General features: G+C 42.6%; 1 protein-coding gene across 2 annotated transcripts in view; it reads right to left on the bottom strand.

Annotated features, from left to right (window-relative positions):
- exoc2 (exocyst complex component 2) overlaps positions 1-13,682 on the bottom strand; it is a 57,973-nt gene extending 44,291 nt beyond the window's left edge. The window contains exons 1-2 of one of the 2 annotated variants that reach the window (XM_080473666.1): positions 13,635-13,682; positions 1,820-1,970 (exon numbers count right to left, since the gene is read on the bottom strand). In XM_080473666.1, coding sequence (XP_080329792.1) covers positions 1,820-1,937 — 118 coding nt within the window. In that variant the 5' untranslated portion in view covers positions 1,938-1,970; positions 13,635-13,682. Of the gene's footprint in view, positions 1-1,819; positions 1,971-5,576; positions 5,805-13,634 lie in introns of those variants that run through there. The other variant, XM_080473667.1, reaches the window with a different exon arrangement.
- Between the last annotated feature and the right edge of the window lie 6,095 nt (positions 13,683-19,777).

Genomic DNA, 19,777 nt, shown 5'->3' with positions numbered 1-19,777 from the left:
AACCCAGTCGCTGACATATTTACTTCAACATTTCTTTTACTTGCTTTCATATTCACTTATTGGCATACTTTCTTTTTTATTTTATTTTTTGTTTTACTTGTGTTGTTCCATATTAATTATTTTGCCACATTATTTTTTTCGTATTTCTTTTCTTATTTATTTCCAAAATACTAGTAAAAGGTTATTATTATTTAATTTATTTGTTTAGTTGCCAGTTTGTTTAGTTTACTTATTTACCTGTTTGCATATTTACTTACTACTTGACTTACTTGCTTACTCATTTAATTACTTAAACATCTCTTTAAACGTGTACTTGCTGGCTGGTTTACTGAATTATATATTTACATATTTATTCACTTTCATCCAACTGTCAGGCGGGGGGGGGGGGGGGGGGGGGGGGGGGGGGGGGGGTCAAAGTTCAAGTTGGGGTCATGGCGGGTGTGGGTGGCCTTGATCTTCCTCCCTTTTCGCTGAGCAGCTCTCAGCTAATGTGTGTCACTTCAGTGCTAAGTGGCTCATTACAGGAACGACGTGCTCTCTGCCCTTACATCTGTCAACCTCCTACAAAACACTCCCAAATCCCACTCAGGCACCAGAGAGGAGGGGGGGGGGGGGGGGGGGGGGGGGTTGTCACTCGTGGTTTCCAGCTGAGGGCATTCAGACATTTTCACGCGTGTGTTTGTGTGTGAGATCAAACGTCATAGAAGCCTGCGAGAGCTGATCAACAAATAGCCCATAAAACCGTGAATAATACGGCCATTAGAGAGACATTTCCTGCCTCTGTTCTCCCGCTTTGTTTTGAATACAAAAGCAGTCACACACACTTCTGCATATCTAATTGGTAATTCTAGACCCTGGGGGTGTTCATGGGCAATTCTAGACCCCCCCCCCCCTACACACACACACACACACACACACACACACACACACACACACACTACTACTACCTCCAAGAGATGAGGAACTGGCAAATATGAGGGAAAATATCAGCACAGGAAAAGAGTGAAGCTCAAACGTAATGAGAACAAGATGGTGGGAGGCCATCTGTGTGCCTCCACCAAATTCAACAGGAAAAACATTTTGAGCAGAGTAAGTAAGTGGTTAACTGTAAATTAACTTACGATTTTGGAACTTTTATGTTGGCAAAATTTGTATTAAGATACTTATATATATATATATATTAATATAAATATAAATAAATTTAGCAGTAAAATTTTAATAAATGCTGAAATATATTGACTATGCCTGAATAATAAACAAACAAATTCCTTGGCGTGTGGATAAATTGTAAAATGTTTTCAAAAGTTTTTTTTGTTTTGTTTACAAAAACACTTGAAGTTGTTTTATTTAATGATTTTCCAACTAAGATTGCTAAACTGCTAATTTATAACACAAAAAAATAACACAACACATATAATAGAAATTTCTAAATTAAAATTTGAACTGAATTTATTGACTGATTTAGAAATGATTTTGTGGAAAAAGGAATAATGAATAAATGTTTCTTTTCCCTAAAAATTCTAAGATATATTTGTTTCTCCCCCAAAAAAGTAAATCCTGTAGCGAGTCACCTGTATATCCATGTTCATATCTTTCTGTATAAACTGCCAAAGGTGGCAATTTTAGTAATGGAGAAGAATCAAAATGACGTCTTGTGAAACAAAATGGAGGAATGTTTGCGTACGTCACTCCACATGAAAGCCTCCCTCATGTACCAGACGTGTATGTCGGAGAACCAAACGGTCGTAGAGCCTCCGACACGTCAGTGAGTCAGCGCAGTCTGTGTGGTGAGCCGTGTCTGTAGCTGTGACGGTATTACCGATGAGGTCAGCTGGTCCGGTGCCCAGGTTCTCCCCTCGGATGGTGACTTTGGTCCAGGCTGCGCCCTCCTTGGGCGAGATGCCGGTGACCAGCGGGGGCTGTCGGGCGCGGGACATGGTGGCCTGGCGTGGACGGGTCACTGATCACACCTGAGAGGAAGACACAAACAGAGTTAGTTAGAGAGAGACATGTTTGAGCCGAGTTCTCCCACTGAATCACAAGTTCCGACAACCTTTAATCAGACTGGAAAAAAAAACTCCTGAGTGAAAACATCATGTATCGTCACTCGTATCCGTCCGGCCCGGTTCACCTAAATAAAACCAACACACCGAGGAATGTTTCGCTTTTTTGTCATGGCGGTGAATTCAGGCTGAACGCATTTCATTACTTCCCCGAAGCCTTCGGGTGGATGTCAGAGAAGTGCTGATCCGCGTTATCTTCTCAGACCAGGTGGAATCGCTGCATCTCCACATAAACAATGTTAACCTGACGTGAGTGAGGCTGTCACACCGTGAGACAATATCTAAATGCATCAGGAGAGTGTGTGGTTGTCCATTGCTCCAGTGGAGTGATTATATGCCCTGTTTTTTTGTTCTCCTGTCACTGCCTACACGCTACCTTGTTCTCATTTTCTACAGGAAAGTACTGACAAATAGTTACGGAGGTACATCTACCCACCGCAGGTTATTAAAGCAGTACTGCGGGGATTGTTGTCTCTGTCGCTGAGGCCAGTGGCGAGTGGCCGTATGACGGATACGCATAGGCGCCGCTGGAGCTGCCCCCGAGATAGATCTTTATTTATATTTATTTTTAAAGTGGTTTATTTAGATATTTTTGATGTGTGAATATAATAATTTGTTGTCTGGTTACTTAAAATATATTTATTTATCTATTTATTTATTTTCACTAAAACACCAGTGTGGTCTGATTCAGCCAATAGGTGCCGCCGCAGGCATTAACCTTCGACCTTACCACTTCCTGTTAACGAGAGCGTTATTATTTTATTTTTCCGGTGACTTTGCGTTCACAGTAAAACGAGGAGCACTTTTGGTATCTAAAATGTCTGCATGTTGGAAACGGGTGCCTAACGTCTTACATATTGTGCAGCTTAATAACCTTCTGTATGGCAGGGTTAGTTTTACCGTTCTGGTCACGGTATGGTGCGTGCGTCTGAGAGTCGATATTGCAGTAGAAACTAAATTAGAGGTCCCTAAAGTCCAGAGCATAATCACTGGGGTTTCATGTGGTTTTAAACAGTGAGAGGGCAAAAAACTACTTCATCCAATCAATCTTTATTAATAAAGCACCTGTCACACAACACATTTAGCACAAAGTGCTTTAGAAGATTTAAAAATCATTTAGATTTCAGCGAATCAATTAAGCGGATAATTGTCCCAAAGATTCAACTCAACAATCTGGATATTAATCTGCACGCAACAACAGCTGCTGCTGCTGCTGCTGCTGCTGCCGCTGGCCGTGCAAACCACACCGAGGCCAATTTGATATAATCCATCTTATATTTTAATTAATTCAGTCGGAGATGATTACCTCACGAGATCTGCTAAACCTCGTTGAAGGTTTCATGAATGTATGAAAAGAGGAAAAACGTAACTGTAACCCTAAGTCCACCCTCAATCTTTTTTTCATATCTTTCATATTCAGGATTATATTTAATGTTATTGATAAATTCTAAGAGTTTTTACACGTTAGCCTAAATTTAGAAAACATCCTCTTGTGTAACACTCAATTTGTGTTGCTGTATATTTTACTGATCACATTGTTGAGCTGTGACTGTGACTTCTTTGTAAACTAAAACTATTAGATAATCTCAAGAAATTATAAAATAAATAAATAAAAGACTTTAAAAATTGTTGACTTGTGCAAAACTTGCATGAAACCTCCAGGAGCTGGCTCCAGTGTCGCACAGTGACTGAGGACGGCAGGACACAAGCTGGATAACAAGCTGGCAGAGTCCGTTCATTTCCCAGCCCGTCTTCAGACAACGTAATGCACCGCACAGCAGTTATCTCCCAGATAATAGGAAAAATAAGAGTAGGGAGCCAAGAATGAAAGAGCAGACGGAGAGCAGGGAGGAAAGGGAGAATGTAAACCTCACAGCGCAGGATAAATAAACCTGGCCTCCCCAATCATTCCACGTAAGCCCACACAATACTGTACAGATCATGGTGCCAAAGAAGGAGCACCCATGCAAATAAGTTCAAGTCGGGGCTGAGGAAAGGAAGAGAGAAAGCGAGATTTGAAATTCAAAATCCCCCCCCCCCAAAAAAAAGAAAGGATGTATTTCAGCAGCACAGATGCTTGCTAATAAACTCCTGCCCGCTGTTGGAGAGGCCGACCGACCGAGGACTATTTGAGGCAGGAGCGAGCGACGCTTCCACCCCTCTTCTTCGCTCACGCGGGCCGGACCTCACGGGGGTAAATCACTGCACAGAGACGTAATAAAACTCAGGAGCGCCAACGCGGACTCTACAGTCACAGGAAATGCAAACTGACAGAGCGAAACACTGATTAGTGAACTTGTTAAAGTCTTTTTCCTGTAACAACAGAGTTCAGGTTTAACTGCCAACAGCAGCTGAATCGTCTATCAAGACCCATTAACCAAGTTCCCTGCTCAATCATGTTAATATAAATATATATATAATAATAATAAAGTTATATATATATATATATATATATATATATATATATATATATGTATATATACACACACACACACACACTCACTGGTCACTTTATTAGGTACACCATGCTAATAGCAGGTTGGACACAGCTCTGCCTGAAGAACCGCTTTATTTCTTGGGAGGCAGAGATTCAAAAAGGTTCTGGAAGCAGTACTCAGGATTGTTGGTCCAGTTTAACATGAGAGCGTCACGCACTTGTTTCAGATCGTTCAGCTGCACAGCCGTGATCAGTGTCCCATTCCACTAGATTCCCCCCCAAACTCCGTCGGAGTTCAGTGAACCCAAGAGTCATTTGGAAATAAAGTGGTTAGAGATGATTAGAGCACGGTGTGTTCTCCTGCTGGGAGTCACCATCAGAAGACGGTATAACTTCTCTGTACTCGGGGCGGCGGCGGTTGTTTCTCAGTTCATACTCGGGGGCCCAAAAGTGCAAGGAAAACATTCTCCACACCTTCAGCGGCCCACAGTGTCGATACCAGGCAGGCTGGATCCAAACTTCATCTGCTGCGACTAAAAATAATAAAATAAACCCAAAGAAATAAAAAAAATATGTGTTTGGTAGATTATTTAATTGTTTTAACAATTCTTGCTGAAAGCTTATAGCTTTTTTTTTTTACCTTCAATATGCATTTGTGGGATGAGCAACAGAGCCATGGATGTGGGCTGCACTCCTGTTTCTTTCCTACATTTCTTTTTACTAAACAAATGGTGATATAGTTATACACTGTGCACTGAGTTGATTGTAATGCCATTAAATGGGGTTGTAAAGTGACTATTATTTCTACTGACCAGTGTATTTATTTAACGACAGTATTTCACCTTGCAACTGAAAACAATTTAAAAAATCGTCTTTTTTTTTATTTAACTTTGCTGCAAATTTTCCCCACCGTCTACTTCTGGATATCACTCTTATAACAAAGTGGTGCAGGACATATTAAGTGCACAGAAGCATGAATGAGTATCAGCAGGACAGCAGCACATGTATTGACCCCCCCCCCCCCCCCCCCCCCCAAACATCCCGTTAGCTAACAAGAAGCCTCCGAATGGATTTACCTCGTGTTGTTGCTGCTGCCCTGTGCTTGTCAGAAGGAAATGGAGGGGCTATGCGTCTGACATGCAGAAGATAAGAGGTTAACAGGCCCAACACAAGAGCTGCGTACATCCTTCATCAATCCCACATGTTTAGAGGGGGAGCGGCCCGGGCCAGAGGACAGAGCCATAGATTCTGCCTCAGTCTCATTCTGCTTCCAGGAGTGTTTTCTATCCTCTCCCTTCCAATCTGGGAAATACACGTGCACAAACATCCACATAGCCTGCACACACACACACACACACACACACACACACACACACACACACACACACACACACACACACACACACACACACACACACACACACACACACACACACACACACACACACACACACACACACACACACACACACACACACACACACACACACACACACACACACACACACACACACAGGGCAGAATGACAGCTCGGCGAGGTTGCGTGCGAGGAGTATGAGCTGGTGTTGTGTGGTCTGTGCGTATGCGAGTGTGTCGAAGGATCTGCAAAGAGGTCTGGGCAGTGCGTGTGCGTGTGCGGGTGTGTGTGTGTGTGTGTGTGTGTGTGTGTGTGTGGTCTGGGTGTGTGGTCTCTGGCGCGGGCCTGGGGAGAGCCTGCTGACGGCTGGGATGAGAAAAGAGCCGCTGTGTTTACTTTACTCTGGGGGCTGTGCATGGACACGGGAACACTGCCCAGATCCCCCCCCCACCCCCTCCTCTCTCTCTCTCTCTCTCTCTAACACCAGCGTGCTCGCACGCCCGTGCACATCCACATGTATGGCATCGCACAGAAACAAGAGGGAGACTCTCGCGCAGGTCCCATGTCACGCACCATCACAAATACCCTGCAAACAGAGTAATACTATAACTTCATGCAGGCCGGGGCTGAAATGTGAGTTTTTTCCTTGAATTAGCATTAAGAGGAAAACAAAAGCAAAGGTCTCTGAGTCTCCAGCTGGAAACTGAGGGGGACGGGGAGGATTTTCCTCAAGAGGGAGGTTCTGTATTCACCTCTAGGGGGCATGAGAGGATCCCCTTATGATTATACCCCACTTTGTTCCAACATGTGAGGGTAAATTGAATCAATGACAACACAGATTGAGCCTCTGGATTCTCTCTTTCCCCCTCGTCTGTGGTAAAAAGGGCAGGTTTGTTTTTCCTAAAGGCACACTAACAAACAGCAGGGTTGGCTCTAATCTCACTGCTAACGGGTCAGGGTCTTGCTCAGGGAGCCCTAGTGGTGACCTGTTGGCAGTAAGACTGAATTATACTGGCAAGAATACCACAGTCATGTCAAGAAATAACATGTTATACTACATTTCACTGTCAAAAACACCTCAGTCATGACACAAATAATGTAGTCATGTCAAAAAAAAAACCATAGTCGGTGGCCGTGGCTTGGCTGGCTAGAGCGGTTGCAGGTTCGATTCCCTACCTTCACCTGTCCACATGTCGGAGTGTCCTTGAGCAAGACAGTGAACCCCGAACCGCTCCGAGAATCGAAGGACTGAGGACCTTGTATGGCAGCGGTGTCCATTGGCGTGTGAATGTGATTAGTGGTGTAAAGTGCATTGGGACTGCTCTCAGCTGAAAAGAACTCCATAAGTGAAATTAATTTACCATAGTCATGCCGCAGACACCACGTTATACTACATTGTACTGTCAAACACCCCACTGTCATGTCAAAAATTTGCACAATATTCAAAATGACCATAGTGGAGTCAAACGCTCCACAGTCGTATCAGAAATACTCTAGTTGTGTGAAAATCAATTTGTCATTGTAGCGTCTTAAAAGGTTCCAGGGACGGATGAGAGCAGCGACAATAGCAGGTCGATATACCGTTCTATGTTGATGGTTATTGATTATTATCACAACACGTGCATATGATACAGGTAGCTCACGGTTCGGTTTTAGAGCAACGATTTCGGTTTAGTTTCAGTACCTATTTTGTTGTGGCACTAAAGACCAGTTGAAAAGCCTTCTGGATAGTTGTTTAGAGTGACTTACTCGAGTCCTGGTACGTGTGAGACGCGTTTCAAGCAACATTTGCAGACAGTTTTCACTCCCTTGTCGTTGTATTCAACAGCAAAACCGAAATGATCCTTCAGGAGCCTTCGAGTACCAAAACAGAACAAAGCTTGCACAGCGACGAAGACGTATTTTCCTTTAAATGGTGCCACATTTGCAAGGAACAAGCATTTGTGGGATGAGCAGCTGAGACGAGTATGTCGGTTGAAATGCATTGAAACCTTTGAATTTTGAATGTTTTGGATCTTTTTTTAACTGTAAAAGAGTTAATGCCATAATGACGATACTACAATTCTCCCAAATATTACAACGTTTATGTGACGGGGCAACAGGCATAAAACTAATCATCACTAAAAAGGCAGAAAGGTTTTTTTCATCTGATTCATGCCACATTTGGGTGGATAGTGGATTTTATGGGGAAATTTACACATTTGATTATTGAATCAATAAAAGTCGTTGAAACTTCCTTAAATTTAGTATCAGTTGTCAAGAAAAAAATATATCCTGAGAGGTGTCTAAGGATCTTCCCCCGCTACAGTACATATTTACAAACTATACATCTTTGATGATGAGCAACTAAATCCCCTTTGACTGTACACAAGTCGACTTTAAATGTCAATGTGTGGTTTTATTGACAAACTTCCTTCCTCAGCCGACGTGGGAGCCCATCTACCGGACCTATCAACACACAGCTCATTGACAGTCTCGTGAATAAGACGTTCATACCTTCGATCCAGACAGAGGTGACTCACATATGGCAGTGATTGGCGTGTGCGATGGGTTTCGTGGCCACAAAGGGACCCATTTAGACAGCTCATCACCCTCGGCCCCCGCCGTCGTCCATCAGAGAATCGAACTCTCCGCGCTGGAGGCTCACACTAACACCATTTCTCTCCCCAACATTACACAAACACCAGATTTCACCAAAGATACCCCACCCCACCCACCCCGGCCCCACCAACCCCGATTCCTCTGAATGCACAGAGCAAGCCAAACATCACCCGGCCTGAGATGAGTGGCCTGATCACACAGGCTGGGTGGAGCGAGAAACAATCCTCCTCAGTGTTCGCTCACACCCAGGCCACCGCATTGCCTCTCAGATGTGGGGAGGCCGACATCGCCGAAGGCCAAGAACTTGACCATAATATGTGTCAGCTGGATTGGATTTCAAATACATGCATCGGGAGAGGGTCGTGTTTGAAAACAGAGGGAGTTCTTCCACCGTGACTCAGCAGAACCTCCGTGACCGGCCGCTTCATGGAGACTGTTTCGTGACAGAGCGGGGAGTACGGGGTGGTCACTATCCTACCGTCGTTATGTTTGCCCGCAGGGTTTGTTATCCTTCGGGCTGTCTGCTTGTTTGTTTGTCAGTCTCAAGTGCTTTTGCGGAGCTGTGCCTAATGAACCCAAGTCCCCAATTTCCCATATAAAAATCCCGAACCAATAAACAGAAAAATGAAGTATCGGCCGGCAAAAGCAGGGGAAATGTTTTGGGAGGATTAGGAAGCTGGAGACAGGCGGTTCGGCCCAATGACATGGCCACATTGAGCATTCTGAACTTTCAGGAGCGAGATTATACACTCATACTGCTGCCCTGGTTGCTTTACATCACACACACACACGCACACGCACACGCACACGCACACGCACACGCACACGCACACACAACCAGCGTGAGAAAGATCCCAGCACATAAACAACGCTGCTTCCACCACCAACTCCCAAACTCTGTTTTAATTCATCTGTTGACATCTGCCTACAATAAATGTTTTTTTGTGCTACAGCTAATTGCTAACTATTTTCTTGATTTCACATAATTTTGTCAACTCACGTGGGTCTTCAACCCGCTTGTTGTGACTGACCGACAGCCCAAATGTTTATCCCGCTACCACACGAGTTTGAAACAGGAATAGAAATAAATAAATAAATTTTAAAAAATAGCAATGGTGCAGATTCTCTGAACACAAAGCAGGACAGTGTGCACGGCTTTCTGTTAACAGCTCGTAGAAATATCTGTCATGATATAATTTGCCAATACTTACATGGCTTTAGCATCTGCATGGAGAGTCAATTACATGTCAGGGGAACAACCATAATTTTATAATTTAATAATTCTCCCATGGTTGTTTTGTTTAACACGCATATACACAAAATTAGAAGTAACTGGGAAATACTATACTTTTATAGTACAACAATTCTCTCACAGTTTAATTTTATTGTTGTTGTCTCATTCCCACAATCTAAATTATGTAATTATCAGCCATCAAACTTGTTTCGCTGACTCTGATAATAGTCAATTTCTAGTGTGAAATAATCCAGAAAAATCTGGTCCTTGTGATTAAAATAAAATAAAATATTTGTGGAAAAAAGAAGCAGAAATACATTTTTAAATTGTGTCCTGATGGACCAGAGAGCCTAAACCAGCCTGCAACAAGCTCCAATCCAGTCTCAGGCGACGACGTTTCCAAGTGTAAAATATAAACAATGCCCCGAGCTGAAGGATGAGGCGCAAGGCAACGAGAACCGGGGAAAGAACGGCAAAGTTACAAGCACAAGAAATAGAACCTGAATGATTTATGGAGCTTGTAAATTAATATCGAATTTCTAGTAGATTTTTTGACGAGACATTTTACAGCTTAATGGAAACTAATGATGGCAGCAAGAAAAACTGTGAAAGAGTCAACAAAAGGTTGGAAAATGAATCCAAACACAAATTTAAAAGATATTAGCCTTGAATAATCAATACATTGATTGGCAACATGTCAGTAACATTACTGGGTATAAAGTGATATTTTAAAGAGGCTGTCCAATGTAAAGATGGGAAGATGTTCACCAATCTGGTGCAAGATGCATCTGAAGAATGTTGAACAACCCCCCCCCCCCCCCCCCCCAAAAAAAAATGTAATTTAGAAAATTATGAAGACTTTGGAGATTCAACCATCTACTAGGCCTGTCACAATAAAACATTTTGCTGGATGATAAATTGTCCTAGAAATGATTGTGATAAACGATAATATTGACATTTTCATACCATTTTTCCACTAATATATTAATAATGGTATAATAATGCAAGTATACCCTTTTAAAGATAAATAAACTTTTATTACTTAAGAATATTTAAAATTAGAATTGTATTATGAAAAAAAGAGATTGTAAACATCCAAAATAAAGAATCAAAACAACCTCATCTCTCCCTCTCCTCCTCACGGGGTCTCATGCTGCCCTCAGGTGTGCCAGCTCATTTTTAATTATCGTGCAATTAATTGATTTATTGATTATGGCGACAGGCCTACCATGTACAGATCAACACAGTGGAATGACTTCTAAAGAGCTCAGTGAGGTTTTAGAAGAACATCGGGGGAAACAATGCTAAACTAGATACTAGAAACATCACAACCAGAATGGCTCCGCAGTAGAAGAGTCCTGGTTGTGAAGAGGCCTGCCTGCCGTCCTGACGATTCACCAAGAGAAAATATCTGATGCATCACGAAACAAAGAATTCTGGCAACAAGGGGCAGGCACTGTTGAGCAACTCCAATCCTGCATCAGACAGGAACGGTCCAAAAAAACTGACTTCTCACTTAGCAGATGTTTACACACATTTGTTAAAAGAAGAGGGGAGATGACACGCCATGGTAAACAAGGTTTGACTGGGTCACACGAACCAGAGCCCCCCCGCCCCCCCATCACTCGATTCACCCTGAGGGTCCACAGAGCAGCGGTGCTGAGGGGAAAGCCTCAAGAAAGGCACAACCCTCCACATTCCATCAAAACAAACAAGCAGGGCCACCCAAATTTTTCAATTAGAGCCCCGGGGGGGGGGGGGGGGGGGGGGGGGGCAGGAAATGGATCGGGGTAGTCTTGCCCCCACCAAGAGCTGACTGAGCGTTAGTTACTGTGAGGAGGAGAAGAAGAAGAAGAGGTGATCTTCGGAGACCGGTGAGGTCAGCTTGGGCGTCAATGCTGATGATGGACAACGTATTTCTGAGGCTTGGCGCCAGTGTGCTGTGTGCTATCTACTTGTCGATCAATGACTCTCACTCACTCGGCTCCGGCAAACAATCAGTCAAACAAACACACAAGGTAACACACCGGTTCCCTTTGACAACCCTACTGAAAGAGAGTGTTTAAGGATTTTCACGGGTTGACGAGCATTAATGGGGCCAGTACATGGGTGATGCGTTCAGGTGCATCACGTAACTCTGACAGCTCCTTTTTCCTTTTTAAATTATATTCAGGTGCGGAAATTCCGGTAAGTTATGTCAGAGCCACGCTACATGCTAAAGAGTTTCACAGTTCACACACCAGCAATGCTACATGCTAAACCTGATAATAGTATGACTGATACAGTCTTTAACAGCGAGCTGGAGTGTGTGGTGGCACACAGCGAGCATATGGCAGTGCGTTTATAAACACTTCTCACTGTACTATATATACTGTGGGCTATAAGGCTGTAAGAGGTGTAGGTTCCTAATATTGACACAAACACTGTTGTTTTGAAAAAGTGTTTCTTACTTTCAGTGGACCTCATTTATGCTTCTCATCTCAAAAAATATAAACAAAAATCCAGAATAAAATCCTTGCCATGTACAGAAATGTTCAACCACAAGTTATGACACTGTGATTTTGCATTTACAATGTCCTTCAACAACACCTCAGCATAGACTCTTTTAATTTCTCTGAGTGCTCTTTATAGAGTTAAATCTATATATGCGTCATTGTATTTGATCATCCTGATGTTTTTCCAATTATTTCCAGCCGATTCTCCAGAGTTAGACGGGGTCAGTTCTGTGTGTTTATCTATTACTTTGTCTTGATTTCCATTTCTACTTTTTTCAGGGGAGAAAAGATGTTCATTCAAATCTATTTAATTTGTTCTTGTTTTTTTACTTTCTGACAAACTGTAGCAAAGTGGGTTCCGCTCTTGCCTCATAGCAAAAAGGTCCAGGTTCCGTCCATCACGCCTCATCCTGTTCAGGGTCACGAGGTACTCGGGCAGGTCCCAGCTAACTGGGCGAGGGAAGGGTTCAACCTGGAATTTGGTGTCACCATTTAACCTCGTGCATGTTTCGGGACCGGGTTATGAAACCAGAGTACAGGACTGAGCGAACATGCAAACTCCACACAGAAACGACCAGCCCGTATTTGATGGAAGGATGGATGATGTATTTTATGTGCAGCTGTTGGGCCAAGCCATTTCCTACGCTGAGGGATGCACGTCATATTTACTCTCACTTGAATATCTTGATAAAGGGCCTGATGTCCATTGAAGGCAGCAGAACTTATACGACCCGAACGACCCTGGGGTTTGAATCCCCCACTGCAATCTGTCTGTTCAAGCTTTTCACCCACCTCTCTCCCCCTTTGAACCTGGTTCTGCAGAATATCTCATCCCTGATTCTGCAGATAGTTTCCACCTCTGGATCTGGTTCTACAGAAGATCTCCATTTCTGAGTGTGTTTATGCAGAAAGTCTGCATCTCTAATTCAGGTTCTGCAGAAAGTTTCTACCTCTCGGTCTGGTTCTGCAGAATATCTCCGTTCTTGAGTCTGGTTCTGCAGAAAGTCTTCACTATCTAGACAACAGTTCACTCACGAATCACCTCTCATATAAGCTCCTCTGGACGAGCGGTGCAGGTAAAGGTTCGTTATAACAGACAAACAACGCAGGAAGACAAAACACACTCATTTGACTCCGCTGGTACTTCACTGATGAGAAACACGTTACTCGCTCCAAATACAGGATAAAGCACAGCAGGCCCGCCATCAGTGACTTTAGAGAAAGAGAAGTCTCTGTGTTGTTGACACTGTGTGACAGTGGGCTAGCTGGAGTTAGCTTCCGCTAACGCTGAAGAGCTGCAATAAAAGACCGGAAGCTTCCGTTTGTCTTCGACGAAACCTTTGGGAAAGCGACGGTGTGAGTCAATGCCGCTGAACCACAAAACTGCCCGGATGAGTCCTGGTTGGATCACGGGAAGAGAAAATATCGGAAGAAAAGTGGAACTCACAGTTAGCAGGCGGCTCCTCTGCAGAGAGCGTTTCCGGTGTCACGTGACACCGGTGACGTCAACGTCTGACGCGACAACGAGATTTAAAGAAGTAGGAAGGAATCTGAGTTTTGTTTCGCGCATGAAGGATTTTTTAAAATATATATATAATGTCTGTATCTCCTGGAGAGAGTGCTGGAGTGTTTGGAGCCATCCACTCTGGTGTATGTTTGATTTTAAAGGACAAAAAGTGACTCGGTGTCCAAAAACTAAACCGCAGAAACAGAAACAGAAACATCTGCCCATCCAAACATTCCTCAAATAAAAATAAATCTATCAGAACCACAGCTTTACTCTGTGTTATTTCATATTGGAATTGATTTGTGCATAATATACAATGGGAAAAGGTTTGGCTCCTCTCAAATAGATATTTAATTAAAGTTAAGGAAACATTTATTTACCCACAAAATCCATCCTGCTAAAACCTATTTAACAGACAGATTTTAGAAATACGTTGATGTATTTGTAATAAATTCTCTGAAACAAGGATTTGATGTGGCTTTGGCAGAAAATGTGTGATTACATTCATGTTAATATTTAAAAATCATTTGACCTTTTTTTTGCATGAGAATGTAATGTTTAATAGTTTTTCATGACAAGTTCACACTTTTACCGTGATTCCATTATTACAATATTTAAAGTATTTCCAAGTACTACATATTAGTTACCAGTAAAGTAACTGTGTTTTCACAGTATTTAAAGCAGTAACTAAAGTAGCAAATATGAATAAATGATTGATTTCAATTACTAGCAATCTCATGAGTATCAGTTGTAGTACTTCTGCACCAGTGACAACTACTGTAATCCAGTAGTAATTATTTAGTTACTCATAATTCAACTCCACTACTACAGTATTCAAACTGCCAATTAATACTTTTTGAAGAGGTGACTAGTAACTATGATAGCTGAAGTAACTCCCAATAATAATAATGACATAATATATTAATATACTGAAATATTATAACACACACACACACACACACACACACACACACACACACACACACACACACACACACACACACACACACACACACACACACACACACACACACACACACACCATTTTGTTTTTACTCATCTTACTCACTGTTTGTGGTGATAAAAGACACAAATCTTTTTTTTCCAGGTCGTTGCTTCATACCTTCAGTTCTACTCGTCTCTCCTAAATTATATATATCGTAATAAATCTATATCATTAATTATAGGTGAATAGACCCAAAGTAAACTTTGGAAAAGTTCCCGATATTCATGAAACTTGAACGACAGATAAAGGCAGTACTGTACTGTCTAATCATCGTTTTTTTCTAAAGCTGTTTTCTATTTTTTTATTCCAATGAAACTCGTGTATGAGAATCAGGAGGGAACTTCTCGGACCCGATATCAAAGTGACAAAGTTCAGATTTCTTTGCAGCACTGCTCGTCCTTTGCGAGGGACCTTCTCAGCCCGGTGGGAGCTTCGCCTCTTTCCCCATCTCTCCTTTCACGGTGCATCACTGAGGTATTTCCACTTGTTCTGGGAAAGGCGCAGCATCATTAGAAATGCAACAGAGACCACCCAGGCACACAGTAGAACACCGATACCATTACATTTATCTCACCAAATTGTGCAGGGCAGAGAGAATTTCTGCGATAAGGCAAGGCCCAGTCCCCGGGGGGACCACATTGTCCAATTAGACGGGGGGCAATCGGGTAATTGAGGGATCAAAACTGTGACTTGGGAGTTTGCACAGATGCTGATGTAACACAGAGGCTGTTTATCTACACAAACATGGACTTACAGCAATGACGCTGGGAGATTCTGATCTCAGTCTCAGCGGGGCAGTCTTCACTGAACGAGGCCGGCGGCGGCACAAAGGACATCTCCGCCCAACGGAGCCATAAACCTGTGTGGCTCAGTTGGTGGAGCAGGTTGTCTTCCAATCCCGAGGTTGGTAGTTCGAGCTCCCATCTCACGATAACAAAGGTCCCGACGGTGCGTGAACACCATGGCCATGGAGTTGACGATGATTGCAGGGGAAAATAAAGACGCACAAGTCTACTTATCGTCTTTCGCCAGCGAGTAGGTCTGTAACCCGCCTCTCTGGAGCCACATGTGGCTCTTCAGCACCTCTGTAGTGGCTCCGTGAAGCGTTCACAAAATAAACATTTAAACTGATTTTTAATGTACGTACACATTAGAGTCATTTTTATAAGGAGTCTTATCATTTGGATACAAATTTGAACTAAATGAAAAAAAAACATGAAATGAGAAAAACTGCCAAAACAGCTAAAAGAAAAAAAAAGAGCTCAAAATGCATTAAAAAAAAAAAAGTCAAAATAGTTAAAACAGCTAAAATGTCAAAATTGTCTAAACATTTCTGACAAGAAACTGAAAGTGTTTACTATCCTAAATAGTAAACTAGAGCTACACTCAGTAGAGCGCAAACTTTCGCCAACGTTTGTTTGCAGAACCGAGTTAGCATCGCTAGCACGTTAGCCATGAGCTATGCTAACTAGCCTGTCATGGAGCGTCTCTTTGGTGTTACATTTTTGTGGCCCTCGACATTATTCCAGTCGCCCATAACAACCATAAACAGTATTAAAAGACATCCAGAGAGAGAAAGTGCTTAAAATGGCAAAATAATTGAGTGCATGCCTATAGCAAGTACTCCAAAGAGTAATACACACCAAAAATCAAAAGGTAATGCTCTAAAGGGAGGCTGAAAATATATAAAACACTGAGGTGAGAGTGCAGTAATACCTCCTTTCTGTGATTTTCACCATTTTCACTATTTGTAGGTGTTATTTTGACCTCACTTATATTTTTACTATCGTTGTAGCCTTACTATGGCTTTACCTTAATTTTAGTTTTCAGTCTTGTTTATTTATTTATTTCAATGTAATTATTTTCATTCATTTAATTTATTTTGGACATTTGCAGTTGACAACATTTGGACAATTCAAAGAAAACTGAAAATTAACAAAGTAATTAAAGAAACGTCAGTAATAATATCACTGATACTGTCCAGTATTATTTCCCGATTTTCTATTATATATTTACATTGTGGCAGGATAAAGAATACTCCGGAGCTGAAGGTGAATCTTGTTACCTAGAGTTTTTTATTTTTATTTAGAGGGACAGTGCATTGATTTTTGAGTCGACTGGCTCTGTGTAATAAAAGGCATTCAGCTATTAAGGGGAATTGTTTTAAAAAAAGTTAAAGTTGATTGCTCATGTTCCTTCTCCGGGGGTCTTGACAGCTCTTCCTCTGTTTTTTTTTTGCATTTCTTTGACAGGTCTTACTGTGCCTTTAACTTGAATCTTTTTTGATTTGGCAGATTTTGTCAGTATTATCTCCCTTATCACCTTATCGCCATGTCTAGTGTTCATTACTCTTTATTATTCATACTATAGAATAATCTCTTTGGTGTTTTTCACCATCTTCACTCTTTGGGGGTCTCAGTATACCTTTACTTTACTTTACTTTACTTTATGGCGGCTGACTGCAGCTTACTGCTGGTTATCAAACATGTGCAGTTTACTACATACTCTTACCTTCATGTTTCCGGAGCTCTGACTGTATTCTTACCTTTTTGTGACGTCAACCATTTTGAGTTGGCCTGAATGGCACACGCTGCGCTGGCACCACTGCTCATCCCCCGAACCCCATTGTTCATTGTTTGTCCTCTCCAGTTTTTTCCCATGGGCCCCTGGCCAGGGAGAGGAAAAGGTCACTGTAAATATTGCACTGAAATCCTCCCTCCCTCCCGTCGAGCTCCTGAAGATGGAACAGACGAGCAGTGGGTGAGCACTTCCTTCCTGCGCAGGGCATTTCAACTGTAAGACATCAAACAAGTGTGAATCCTTCAATGTCAAAGATCGCCGTGGTGAGCTCATGCGCCCCGTGTTGACGTTACTGTAACCTGGGCAGGCCTCGACGGTCAGATACTGTACTATCTATACATGCAGTCGCCATGAAGTAAACCTGTATTGTCTCGTTCTGCTCTGCTTTAATCGGCCTCTGCCGTTAAGATGTCCGATGATGGGCTTTTAACGACTTCAGATGGATCCTATCTTGGATGATACATCTCGTAAAAACCAAAACAAAACAAAATATGTTCTCCAGTAGAAATTAAGTGAGGCTCAGGCACCAGTGACCTTAATCACTCGCCTTCGGCGCTCCGGTCAATATAAGACGGGGAGATTTTAGAATAAACCTCTGATATGTGTGTTTGTTTTGCTTCCGAGTGGCGCTCTATCTCTCACTGCTCCAGTTTTTCCCGGAGCGGCTCCGGCTCACTTTCTGGGCTCCGGAAATCCAGGCCGGTGCCAGGCTTAGCCTGGAAAAAAGCATCCAGACGAACACGATGCAGGAACGACAGTTTACGTGGGGGGAAAACCGAGGAGTTTGTCAGATACTTCACTCAACGCAGAGAGAGAACTACAGCATCAATACAGCCTCCTGTCACCTTAAAGGGTCGTTGCTGTTGGAGCTCCATGATAGCAGGGGAAGAAAACATGTTGGTGGTATTCAATCCTGAGTTTTCAGGTTTCACCAAACAAAGCAGAGCAGGACCCCTGAAAGAGGGTCACCCACAGCAGGACTAGTTAAAGTTACTCTGCCAGAGTCCACACGGGACAAACCTAAACTTTAAGGACCCAGTTTTAGTTGTTGATGTACGTTTCTGACACGTTGACCAAACGTTTCTGAAGGAAATTCGTTCTTACACTCAAACAAATGTGTATCGGTTTGTTTGTAAACAAATCGACGTTGATCTGATCGATTTGGAAAACTGCAGTTTGGAAACGAGTGGCGATGGTCTTATTTTCATGTGTCGGTTTATTCTCTGTGCAGAAGTGAGACCGTTTACGGGAAGTGTAAGTTTTAAAGATTTTGTTCCTGGAGGAGTAACTTTAAGTCTCAAAAGTACCAATTACAGATTGGTGCATGATAAAACTTGAGACACGGTTGTTAGAACAATATAAACTAGAGCTACACTCGGTAGAGCGCAGACCTTCGCCAACGCCACGTTTGTTTGCGGAACCGAATGAGCATCGTTAGTATGATAGCCACTGACAGACATGACAGACGTGGCAACAGATTTACAATTTTAAACTGAAACGTGTTGAAAATGGGAGTAATGTTGGACGTTCTGGCCACTTCTAATAGTAAAAAGCTTGTGATGAAAAGATATTGATCAGTGTAAAAGCTTCTTAAGTGTCCTGGAAAGAGATTTATAGCGGTGAAGCTTGGAGGATATGTGAGAATTTCAACAATTTAGCATGAGATTTTTATTTTATTTTTTTTACAAAGAAGGAGGGTGTGAGAGGGTATAAAGGGGCATTTTCCCCCAAATCTGTTCAGGCTTTTACCACCCAGGTTAACATAACATGTTCCTGCCTTCTCATAACAACACTGCTTCGGCCCCCCAGGCGACACAACAGGCTACTGTGTCTCCGGAGGTCCCACTCAGAGTGGCTCTGTGCAGAAAGGCTCCCTGGGAAAAAGTCCCAAAGTAGAATTCCAAAAAAAAAAAAAAAAAAACCCCAACAAAACAAAACACGAGGCCAAGAGAATCTGGCTTCCTCCAACGCCGACTGTCTTCCAAATTGTGTAATGCGAGTTGAGATTTCCTAACGTGGAGGCCGTCGACGCACGCTGCAGTGTGTGTTCTCGTCTGTGATGAGAAGCGACGGCTCGGAGTGTGTCCATGACTGTTTGTGTTTATAAACAGGTGGACTTGGTTACAGACGGGGGTTATTTCGCCTGTCGGAGGAGTCCGGGCCAATCGCAATCAAGAGGAGAGGCCGAAAATATCCTCGAACTCTCTCAGCTGATGGCACGGACTCGGGGTTTGCTGTCGTCATCGGTTAAATACTCACATTGCTCTATTGATGTAACGGCACCACATGTTACCAGCGTGAGCTACATACCACCAGAGGTGGACAGAGTACTGAAAACGTCTACCTGAAATACTGTTACGGCACTTAAATTATACTCAAGTACAAGTGAAAGTACTGCTTTAAAAGAAAAATAATTCTCAAAGTAAAAAATTACTCCTCATATGAGTTACTTTTTAAGAAGTGAATCGCTGCAATGACTTAATAATATTTCACTGCA

This window comes from Lipophrys pholis (genome assembly GCF_963383615.2).
Source record: "Lipophrys pholis genome assembly, chromosome: 10".
NCBI classification, from domain to species: domain Eukaryota; kingdom Metazoa; phylum Chordata; class Actinopteri; order Blenniiformes; family Blenniidae; genus Lipophrys; species Lipophrys pholis.
This window is presented reverse-complemented; position numbering and strand designations above follow the sequence as displayed.